Source organism: Delphinus delphis, chromosome 21, assembly GCF_949987515.2.
Source record: "Delphinus delphis chromosome 21, mDelDel1.2, whole genome shotgun sequence".
In the NCBI taxonomy this organism is placed as follows: Eukaryota; Metazoa; Chordata; class Mammalia; order Artiodactyla; family Delphinidae; genus Delphinus; species Delphinus delphis.
Genome location: NC_082703.1, coordinates 4,960,502 through 4,972,697, shown reverse-complemented (window position 1 = coordinate 4,972,697; position 12,196 = coordinate 4,960,502). Strand labels below are relative to the sequence as shown.

The 12,196-nt window shown below is 34.7% G+C and overlaps 1 protein-coding gene across 1 annotated transcript in view; it reads right to left on the bottom strand.

The window, feature by feature from the left end:
- Nucleotides 1–12,196, bottom strand: part of LOC132417716 (A disintegrin and metallopeptidase domain 3-like) — a 125,990-nt gene that overhangs the window by 67,493 nt on the left and 46,301 nt on the right. Inside the window, 3 exon segments of the mRNA XM_060001493.1 lie at nucleotides 6,441–6,522; nucleotides 7,615–7,781; nucleotides 8,017–8,088. Of these exon segments, the coding sequence (XP_059857476.1) occupies nucleotides 6,441–6,522; nucleotides 7,615–7,781; nucleotides 8,017–8,088 (321 nt within the window).

The window sequence follows — 12,196 nt, the reverse complement described above, 5'->3', positions numbered from 1 at the left end:
TCAAATGAAAAAACATGAGTTTACACATCAGAGAACTAGAAAAATAGGAACAAACTGAACTCAGAAAGGTAGAAACTCAGACAGAAAGAAAGAAATAATAAAGTTCAAAGCAGGGATAAATAGAATTAGAGAAGAGAAAAAAAATTAATGTAACAAAAAGTTAATTCTTTGAAAACATCAGCATAATTGGCAAACTCTTAGCTAGATTAACTGAGAAAATAAGAGATAAGGCTCACATGACTAAAATAAAAAACAAAAAAGCATACACAAGTCAATACCCTTTTTATGATTAAAAATCCTCAACAAACTAGGAATGTAAGAAAACAACCTCGGGACTTCCCTGGTGGCACAGTGGTTAAGAATCAAGTCCTGGTCTGGGAAGATTCCACATGCCATGGAACAAATAAGTCCATTTGCCACAACTACTGAGCCTGCGCTCTGGAGCCCATGAGCCACAACTACTGAGCCTGTGTGTCACAACTGCTGAAGCCCATGCACCTAGAGCCCGTACTCCACAACAAAAGAAGCCACTGCAATGAGAAGCCCGCAAACTGCAATGAAGTGTAACCCCTGCTCGCTGCAACTAGAGAAGCCTGCGTGCAGCAACAAAGACCCGATGCAGCCAAAAATAAATAAATAAATTAATTAATTTAAAAAAAAGAAAACAACTTCCACATAACACAGAGCATGGAGAAAAGAACATAACTAACATTACACTCAATGGTGAAATCCTGAATGTTTTTCTTCTAATATTATGAGCAAGGTAGGGTACTCACTCTTGCCACATCTGTTTAATATAGTATAGGAAGATCAAACCAGAGCAATTAAGCAATAAAATAAATGAAAGGCTTCTATCTTGGAAAGAAGAAAGTAAAATTATTTCCATTTGCAGATGATATGGTCCCATATGTAGAAATCCACAAATATTCCACATAAAAGAAACTGAGAACTAATAAATGAATTCAGCAAAGTTGCAGGATACAAAATCAGCACAATTGATTGTTTCTATACATTAATAATGAACAATCTGAAAAAATATAACAAAATGATTTCAGTTACAATAACATTAAAAAGAGCAAAACACTTAGGATTGAACCTATCTAATGAGATGAAATACTTGCACATAGACACTGCAAAACATGGCTGAAAGTAAGTACAGAAGACACAAATAAGTGGAAAGACATTCCACGATCATGGACTGAAAGGCTTAACATTGTTAAGATGTCATTACCACCCAAAGCAATCTGTAGATTCAATGAAATCCCTACCACAATCCCAATAGCATTTGGGGGGCAAGAATAGAAACAAATAATCTCAAGATTCGTATGGAATCTCAAGGGACATGAATATACATAAATTTTTTGAAAAAGAAGAACAAAGTTGGAAGACTCAGATTTCCTGATTTTAAAACATGTTACAAAGCTCTAGTAATCATAAGAGTGTGGTATTGGCATAAAGATATATAAATTGAATACAATAGAGAGCCTATAAATAAAACATCATGTATATGGTCAAATGACCTATGACAAGGGTGCCAAGACCACAAAATGGGGAAAAGGACAGTTTCTTAAACAAGAATACTCAATGGAGAAAAGACTGTCTCTTCAAGAAATGGTGACGGGAAAATTAAGTATCCACATACAAAAGAAAGAGTAGGACCCTTATATTACACCATATACAAAAATTAACTCAAAATGGTATAAAGATCTAAATGTAAGACAGCAAACTGTGAAACTCCTGGAAGAAAACATGGGGAAAAACTTCACAATATTGGGTTTGACGAAGATTTTGTGGATATGATGCAAAAATCACTGACCTCAGGGGCAGAAATAGACAAACAGGACTAAGTCAAACTTAAACCTTTGTTCTTCAAAAGGCACAATCAACAGAATGTAAAGGCAATCTACAGAAGGGAAGAAAATATTTGCCAATCATTCATCTGATAAGGGGTTAATATTCAAAGTATAAGAACTCTTATATTATCAAAGATTAGCAAACTGAATTCAACAATGCATTAAAAAAGTCATACACCATGATCAAGTAGGATTTATCCCAGGGGTGAAAGGATGGTTCAGTATCCACACATCAATCCATGTGATACACCACTTTAAAAATTTCAAAAAGAAAAATGATACAATCCTCTCAACAGAGGCAGAAAAAGCCTTTGACAAAATTCAACATCCATTTATGATAAAAACTCACCACAAAGTGGGTATACAGGGACCATACCTCAACATAATAAAGGCCATATATGACATGCCCACAGCTCAGTTGTGAAAATCTGGAAGTATTTCCTTTAAGATCAGGAATGGGATAAGGATGCCCACTCTTACTACATTTACTCAACATAGTATTGAAAGTCCTTGCCACAGCAATCAGACAAGAAAAAGAAATTTAAAAATCCATATTTGAAGGGAAGAAGTAAAATGGTCACACTGTTTGCAGGTGACATGATACTATATAGACAGAATCCTGAAGACAGACCCCCAAAATTACTAGAGGTCACCAATGAACATGCTTAAGTTGCCAGATAAAAATTAATTTACAGAACTATGTTGCATTTCTATAAACTAACAACAAACTATCTGAAAGAGAAATTAAGAAAAACATCCCATTTACAATCACATCACAAAGATTAAAATATCTATGAATAAATCTAGCTAAGGAGAAAAAAGACCTATCCTTGGAAAACCATGACACTGATGAAAGAAACTGAATACAGCTCAAATAGATGAAATTATATACTGTATTTAAAGATTTGAAGAATGAATATTGTTAAAATAACCATATAGCACAAGACAGTACAGATTCACTGCAATTCCTATCAAAATACCAATGGCATTTTTTACAGAACCAGAGTAAACAATTCCAAAATGATTATGGAAACACAAGAGCCTGAATAGCCAAAACAATCTTAAGAAAGAAGAAAGTTAGAGGTACCACACTGCCTGATTTTAAACTTTACTACAAAGCTAAAGTAATCAAAACAGTATGGTACTGGGAAAAAACAGACCCATAGTTCACTGGCATAGAATAGAATAGAGAGCTCAGAAATGAACCCACAATTATATGGGCAATTAATCTCTGGTAAAGGAGGCAAGAATATATAATAGGGAAAAGACAGCATCTTCAAGAAATAATGTTGGGAAAACTGGACAACTACATGCAAACGAATCAAACTGGACTACTCTCTTACATCCTGCACAAAAATAAATTCAAAACGGTTTAAAGACTTGAATGTAACACCTGAAAACATAAAACTTCTGGAAGAACACACAGGCAATAAGCTCTTTGACATCTTAGTAACTTTTTGTATCTGTCTCCTTTGACAAGAAAAACAAAAGGGAAAAATAAACAAATTAGACTACATCACACTTAAAAAGCTTCTGCAGAGTAAAGAAAACTATTAACCAAACTAACAGGACACCTACTGATTGGGAGGAGATAATTGCAAATGATATAGCTGATTAGGGGTTAATATTAAAATTACACAAAGAACACACACAACTCAACACTGAAAAAGCCAACCCAATTAAAATATGAGCAGAGGATCTGAATAGACATTTTCCCAGAGAAGACATACATATGGCCAACAGGCACATGAAAACATTCCTAAACATCACTAATCATCAGGGAAATGCAAATCAAAACTGGAATGAGATATCATCTCACACGTGAGAGAACTGCCATTATCAAATAAAAACAACCCACAACTATTGTTGAGGATGTGGAGAAAAGGGAATTCTTGTGCACCCCTTGTGGGAATGTCAGTTCACGCTGCCACTATGGAAAACAGTACAGAGATTCCTCAAAAAATTAAAAATAAAATTACCATATGATTCAACAATTCCACTCCTTGGTATTCACCATAAGAAAACAAAAGCACTAAAGGAAAAAATATATGCACCCCTATGTTCATTGCAGCATTATTTATGATAGTCAAGGTATGGAAGCAACCTAAGTGTCCATCAATAAAAGAATGGATAAAGAATAAATATATGTACACACACACACACACACACACACACACACACACACACACACACACACACTGGAATACTACACAGCCATAATAAAGGACATCTTGCCATTTGAGACAACATGGATGGACCTAGAGCATATAATAGTAAGTATAACATGTCAGACAGAGAAGCACAAATACTGTACAATTTAACTTATATGTGGAATCTAAAAACAAATGAAAAAGCATAACAAAGCAGAAACAGGGACTTCCCTGGTGGCACAGTGGATAAGACCCTGGGCTCCCAATGCAAGGGGCCCGGTTCAATCTCTGGTCAGGGAACTAGATATCACATGTATGCTGCAACTAAGAGTTTGAATGCCGCAACTCAGGAGCCTGTGTGTCACAACTAAGGAGCTGGCAAGCTGCAACTAAGGACCCCGGGGGCTACAACTAAGGAGCCTGCCTGCCGCAACTAAGACCCAGTGCAACCTAATAAGTAAATATTTTTTAAGAAAAGAATTATTATTTAAAAAATTGCTGAAACAGAGTTACAGATACAGAGGACAAACAGGTGGCAGCCAGAGTGGAGGGGTTTGGGTAAGGAAAGAAAAAGGTGAAATAGATTAAGAGATACAACTTCCAACTGCAAAATAAATGAGTCACGGGCACAAAATGTAGTTTGGGGAATACAGTCAATAACTATGTAATATCTTTGTATGCTGACATGTCATTTCTAGAGTTATTGTGGTGATCATTTTGAAGTGTATAGAAATATCGAATTACTACGTTGTGTTAAAGAAACTAACATAGTGTTGTAGGTCAATTATAATTCAAAACAAACAAACTCATACAAAAGAGACTAGATTTGTGGGTACTGGGAGCGGGGGTTGAGAGGAGGGGGAACTGGATGAAGGCAATACAAAGTTACAAAAAAAAAAAGGAACTCCTATAGCTCAACAACAAGAAAATCAAATAATCCAATTAAAAAATGGGCTAAGGTCTTGAATAAATATTTCTCCAGAGATGATATACAAAACACCAAAAAGCATATGAATAGATGCTCAGTATCACTAGTGATCATAAAAATACAGTCAAGGGGCTTCCCTGGTGGCGCAGTGATTGGGAGTCTGCCTGCCGATGCAGGGGACACGGGTTTGTGCCCTGGTGCAGGAGGATCCCACGTGCCGCGGAGCGGCTGGGCCCATGAGCCATGGCCGCTGAGCCTGCGCGTCCAGAGCATGTGCTCCGCAATGGGAGAGGCCCGCATACCACCAAAAAAAAAAAAAAAAAAATACAGTCAAAACCACAATGTGATATCACCTCATACCTATTACGATAGCTAACAACAACAACAAAAACAACTGTTAGTGAGGATGTAATGAATAAAATATATTCTGTGAAATGCTGGTGGGATTATAAAATGGTGCAACCACTATGGACATCAGTATAATGATTCCTCATAATATTAAAACAGAAATACCATATGATCCAGCAAACCCACTTCTGGGTAAATGTACAAAGTAACCGAACTCTATCTCAGAGGGATATCTGCACTCCCATCTCCCATATAAAGTGCAGCATTATTCATAATAGCCAAGATATGGAACCAGACTAAGTGGTCATTGACATATGAATGCATAAAGAGAATGTTTCTATATATGGATAAATGTATACTATGATAGGATTTGTATATTTAATTCATATAAATATATATGTATATAAATATGAAATATTATTCAGCAATACATAGAATGAAATCCCACCATTTCAAAAATATGGATGAACCTGGATGTATTATTTTAAGAGAAATAAGCCAGACACAGAGAGACAAATATTGTATGATCCACCTTATATGTGGGATCTAAAAATATCATACTCACAGAAGCAGGCAGTAGAATGGTGGTTGCCAGAGGGTAGAGGTGTGGAATATGGGGCCTCGTTGGTCAAAGGGTACAGACTTTCATTTAAGCAAGGTGAAAGTTCTAAACATCTGTTTCACAACAATGTAAATAGACAACACTACTGCACAGTGCACTTATAATTGTTAAGATGGTCAATTTTATGGGATATGTATTTTACCACAATAAAAAGCCGTTTAAAAATGATAACATTTGAGGATTAAAGTAAAAAATAAAGCACTATAGGGCTTCCCTGGTGGCGCAGTGGTTGAGAGTCCGCCTGCCGATGCAGGGGACACGGGTTCGTGCCCCGGTCCGGGAAGATCCCACATGCTGCAGAGCGGCTGGGCCCGTGAGCCATGGCCGCTGAGCCTGCGCGTCCGGAGCCTGTGCTCCGCAATGGGAGAGGTCACAACAGTGAGAGACCTGTGTACTGCAAAAAAATTAAAAATAAAGAACTATAAAAATATTAATTTAATAAAATGGTAGATATACTATATGTATTTCTGTTCCTTGAAGTGGATACTAAATTTCAAACTGTGATATAGTTACTGGAGAGATGGGAATAAAATGCATACCAGAGCAATTCCTGCAGCAAACTTTGGATCGCATGCCATTCCATGATATGTTGCTCCCACATAATTAGGATGGTCCCTATAACTAAATAATAAAATTTTTCTTGTGGATAAACGCACTTTAAATTTTTAAAAACTTAATGATCTTTTAAGAATTGGATTCCTCAATAATGCTGCTGCTTTCTTTTAGACATGAATATTATGTATCATGTCTAATGCTTTCAATCATTTTGTATTTAGGTAATCTCCCACAGTGCCTACAAAATTAAGTTCTAAAGGCAACTTTAGCATCGTATGATACACAGCTTAAAATCCAGCAGTGCCTAATCCTTCCAGAAATTAATCACCACTGTTGTCAACACTGGATGGATATAATGCAAAGACATAAAAGTCAGGGTAGATTACTGCCATGATTTGCAGGTTGTAAAACCTTAGACTGCATGAAAAGTGTTGGATTGGACAGAATGAGAAAGACAATATGCAGCACAGTCACTAGGAAAAAGAGAGATGGGATGTATTCTGTCCTCACACATTTCAGTCCTTAGTTAATGCTGCTCCTCCACCCCCAAGCCTGACCTTAAATTCCACAGAGACACCCAGAGATTCATAAATATATTCCATATTGCTTAAGATCTTCAGAATCGTGTTTCTGTTTTTTCCATCGAAAATAATCAAACTAGTAAAATAAAAATCTATATAAAGACTCGTGACAGTTACAGTGCAAGCAGTTAAACAGCTACACTTTAGGTCAGGATAGAAATACCATTAGGTCACCACATTACCATACTTATGTTTTCCAGTGTAACCAGCTTTACATGCAATTATTGCATTCTGTTAACTAATGTATGCTTTATTTAATGTTAAAATGCTGGTTTCAATTATCTACCTCTGAGAAAATCTTTAAAACCATAGAGGCCCTATGTTTTCCCGAGGCTTTACATATTATCAGTTCTTTAAATTTCCATAGGTAAGCAGCCCACTCTGAGGATAATGGCCTACAATGCTTTCGTGTCTTACATTTTATTAGATTTTTATAGCTTGCATTTTGCCAACAGTACCCACATAATCTATTTTTGAGATGTCTTGTCATCATAAATAATAAATTTTGTATATAATTTTCATGGTTAACTTACAAGTAATTTGATAAACTTTATACCAATGAAAATAAATCACTTACATTAATAAGTATGGCATATCATGGGACCTTTGAAGTAAAAATTTTTCTCTCCATGACACAAATCTTTGTAGAACTTCATTAGCATCCCCATTAGTTGAAATCTTATTTTGATCTGACCAGAGCTCCAGAGAAGTTAATGTAACCAACACTTTAAGCTGAGAATACATCTGAAAACAGAAGATACATGATATATGGTTTTAGGTAATCATAAATGAAACACTATATCTCTCTATGTAATGTTAATATATTCGATTTACTAATTTTTAGAGATGAAATCCATCGGTGGAAGAAACTAGTTGGTAGGACTATATAGTTTATAAAAGTGCATATGCTATTTATTCAAACAATGCTACTGTATTAATATGAATGTTTCTTATTTAAATATGAAACATAAATACTCACAGTGTTGATGAGACTAAAGATACGGACAACTTTCTCAGATGCAAGTGCCACTTCAGAGCCCATATAATCATACTGAAAGGCAAATTTTGTTTTTCAATCACTAATAAAAATGACTAAACTACCATGTTTCAATGGGTATAAAAATGTTAAAATAATGCAGTGCTCAAGTGAAAGGACAAAAGCAGAATTAAGACTTATCACATGCTTAGTAAGTTCTAGATTTAAGCCTAGGGACATTACATATTAAAATGTGATGGTGATGAGTATCTTCTTCTTTATGCATGTAGTTATTTAGGATCAAAAGTTAAGGTTCCAAGACTGCATAACTAATAAGGGCAAGAACCAGGACTCAAATCTCTAACTAAACTCCTAAGTCTTTTTTGCCTGCTCAACTGTGTTGCCATCTTTTGTCTTCATTCCCATAAGACAACATGACTGTATATCCTGGAGAAAAACATGTACTTTCTAAACACAGAGCTCTGAACACTACATAGTGAACAATTTCAAGAACATGTCTTCATTCAAGGGAAAAAAATCACAACATTTTTCACTGAAACATTTCTAATTTTGTGTGTACACGTATTTCTAAGCTTACTTATAATTAATGGTAGAGCAACTATATATATACATATATATATACACACACACACATACATAATTTAACAAATTTAGATATAGAAAATTACAATCATAGTGAGGGATTTTTACATAGTTCTCATAATCGTTAATAGCTCAAGCTGACAAATTTACAACAAGCAGCAAATTTACAGCAAAAATATTAAAGGTTTTAAAAACTCAAGCAAGCTTTGATATAATATGCATATATACAAGCTTATATAAAAAATGAGAGGGATATTTTTAAAGTATACCTGAAAGTTTTATATAAATTGACTCATATTAGGCCATAAAACATCAGAATATAAAACACAGTATCACTTAGCTCACATCATCCAACCACAATGCAATCAAGTGAACTTGATTGTAAACTTGATAAAAAGTATTTCAATGATATTATTTTTACTTAGATGGATAACTTGATTGTGGATATATATGATCTTATTCTATGTAAATGCACACTGAAAAAAAGCTACAAATGCAATTTACAACTTACTTTCACATGGAGACAGCACAAGTAACAAAGGGAAATAGTATTAATAAATCTGAGTAGAGAGAATATAGCTGTTCTTTGTATTATTCCTATTCCTGTTTCCAAATACAATATTTAAAAACAGAGATAAAATAAAGATACTTTCAGATGAACAAAAACTGAATTCAAATGAATTACTACAGGTTAAACAGAAATATCAGAAAAACCAACCTGTGAGAAGGAGAAGAAATGTAGAGTTTGGAAATAGTAAATATGAAATATGTTTTTCCTTTCCTTAATTTCTTTAAACAACAATTGGATATTTAATGTAAAATAATTTATTTTGTGGTTGATTACACAAGAAGAAATAAGACAGACTACAATAATATCACAAGGGGTTACACAGGATTTTACTGATGAAACATGTTTACATTTAAAAAAATATATTATTGAAGTGTAGTTGATGTACAATATTATATAAGGTACAGATGTACATCACAGTGACTCACGATTTTTAAAGGTTATACTTCACTTATAGTTGTTATAAAATATTGGCTATATTCCCTGTGTTGTGCAATATATCCTTGTAGCTTATTTGCTTTATACATAATCGTGGATACCTCTGAATCCCTAGCTCTATTGTGCCGCTCCCCATTCCCTTTTCCCAATGGTAACCACTACTTTATTCTCTATATCTCTGAGTCTGTTACATTTTTTTTATATTCCTAGTTTCCTTTATTTTTTAGATACCACATATAAATGGTATCATACATATTTGTCTTTCTCCCGGTGACTTATTTCACTTAGCATAACAGAGCCTCCAAGTTTATCCATCCTGTTGCAAATGGCAAAATTTCATTACTTTTTATGGTTGCGTAGTATTCCATTGTGTGTGTGTGTGTGCGTGTGTGTATCACATCTTTATCCATTCATATGTTGATGGGTATTTAGGTAGCTTCCATACCTTGGTTATTGTAAATAATGCTGCTATGAACACTGGGGTGCATGTATGTTTCCAATTAGTATTTTCATTTTTTTCAAATATATACCCAGGAGTATAATTGCCGCATCATATGTTAGTTCTATTTTTAATTTTTTGAGGAACTGCCATACTGTTTTCTACAGTGGTTACATCAATTTACATTCCCTCTAATAGGTGTACAAGGGTTCCTTTTTAACCACATTTGTTATTTGTGGCCTTTTTGATGATAGCCATTCTGATAGGTGTGAGGCGACATCTCATTGTGGTTTTGATTTGCATTTCTCTGATAATCAGTGATGTTGAGTATCTTTTCATGTGCCTGTTGGCCATCTGCAGGTCTTCTTGGGAAAAAATGTCTATCCAGTTCTTTTACCCATTTTTTTTTAATCGGGTTGTTTTTTGATATTGCGTTGTATGAGCTATTTATATATTTTGGATGTTAACTCTTTATTAGTCATATAATTTGCAACTATTTTCTCCCATTCAGTAGGTTCACTTTACATTTGTTTATGGTTTCCTTTGGTGGGCAAAAGCTTTTAACTTTAATTAGGGACCATTTGTTTATTTTTTTCTTTTGTTTTCTTTGCCCAAGGAGACAGATGAAAAAAACCAAAACAAAACAAAACAAAAAAACATTGCTATGATTTACGACAAGAGTTTTCTGCCTATATTTTCTTCTAGGAGTATTATGCTCTCCTGCCTTACATGAAGTCTTTAATCCATTGTGAGTTTATTTTTCTATACTGTGTGAGAAAATGTTCTAATTTCAGTCTTTTACATGTAGCTGTCCTGTTTTCCCAGCACCACTTATTGAAAAGACTGTTTTTTTCTCCATTGTATATTCTTGCCTCTTTTGTTGTAGATTAATTGACCATAATTGCGTGAGTTTATTTCTGGGCTCTTTATTCTCTTCCAGTGATCTATGTGTCTGTTTTTGTTCCTGTATCATACTATTTTGATTACTGCAGATTTGTGGTATAGTCTACAGTCAGGAAGTGTGATGCCTCTCTCTGTTCTTCTTCCTCAGCACTGCTTTGGCTATTCGTAGTCTTTTTTGTTTCCATACAAACTTTAGAATTATTTTTTCTAGTTTTGTGAAAAATGCCATTGGTATTTTGATAGGGATTACATTGAATCTGTAGATTGCCTTGGATAGTGTGGTCATTTTAACAATAGTAATTCCTCCAATCTATGGAAACAGTGTATGTTTCCATCTGTTTGTGTACAGGTCTTTCACCTCCTCAGTTAGATTTATTCCTAGGGAGTATTCTTTTACATGTAGTGGTAAAATGAGATAGTTTTCTTAATTTTTCCTTCTGATAGTTCACTGTTAGTCTATAGAAATGCAACTGATTTCTGTATATTAATTTTGCATCCAGAAACCTTATGAAATACATTGATGAGCTCTCCTAGTTTTTGGCAGTGTCTTTAGGATTTTCTATGCATAGTATCATGTCATCTGCAAACAGTGACTATTTTACTTCTTCCTATCCAAGTTGGATTGATTTGATTTCTTTTTCTTGCCTGATTGCTGCGGCAAGGACTTCTAATACTATGTGGAATAAAAGTTGTGAGCAAGGACATGTTTGTCTTGTTCCTGATCTTAGAGGAAGTGCTTTCAGCTTTTCACCATGAAGTATGATGTTAGCTGTGGGTTTGTGCTAATATGAGCTCTATTATGTTGAGGTATGTTCCCTCTATGCCCCCTTTCTGGAGAGTTTTTCTCATAAATGGAGGTTGTATTTTGTCAAAAGCTTTTTCTGCATCTATTGAGATGAACATCTGTTTTTTTATGTGGCTGTTGGCTATCTGTAGGTGTAACGCACTGATTTTTCGGTGGATATTGAAAAATCCTTGCATCCCTGGGATAAATTCCACTTAATCATGGTGTATGACCCTTTTAATGCCTTGTTGGAATTGGTTTGCTAATATTTTGTTGAGGACTTTTGCATCTATGTCCATCAGTGGTATTGGCCTGTAATTTTCCTTTTTTGTGATATCTTTGTCTGGTTTTCATACCAGGGTGATGCTGTTCTCGCAGAATAAGTTCAGAAGGGTTCCTTCCTCTCCAATTTTGTGGAATCATTTGAGCAGGATAGATGCTAACTCTT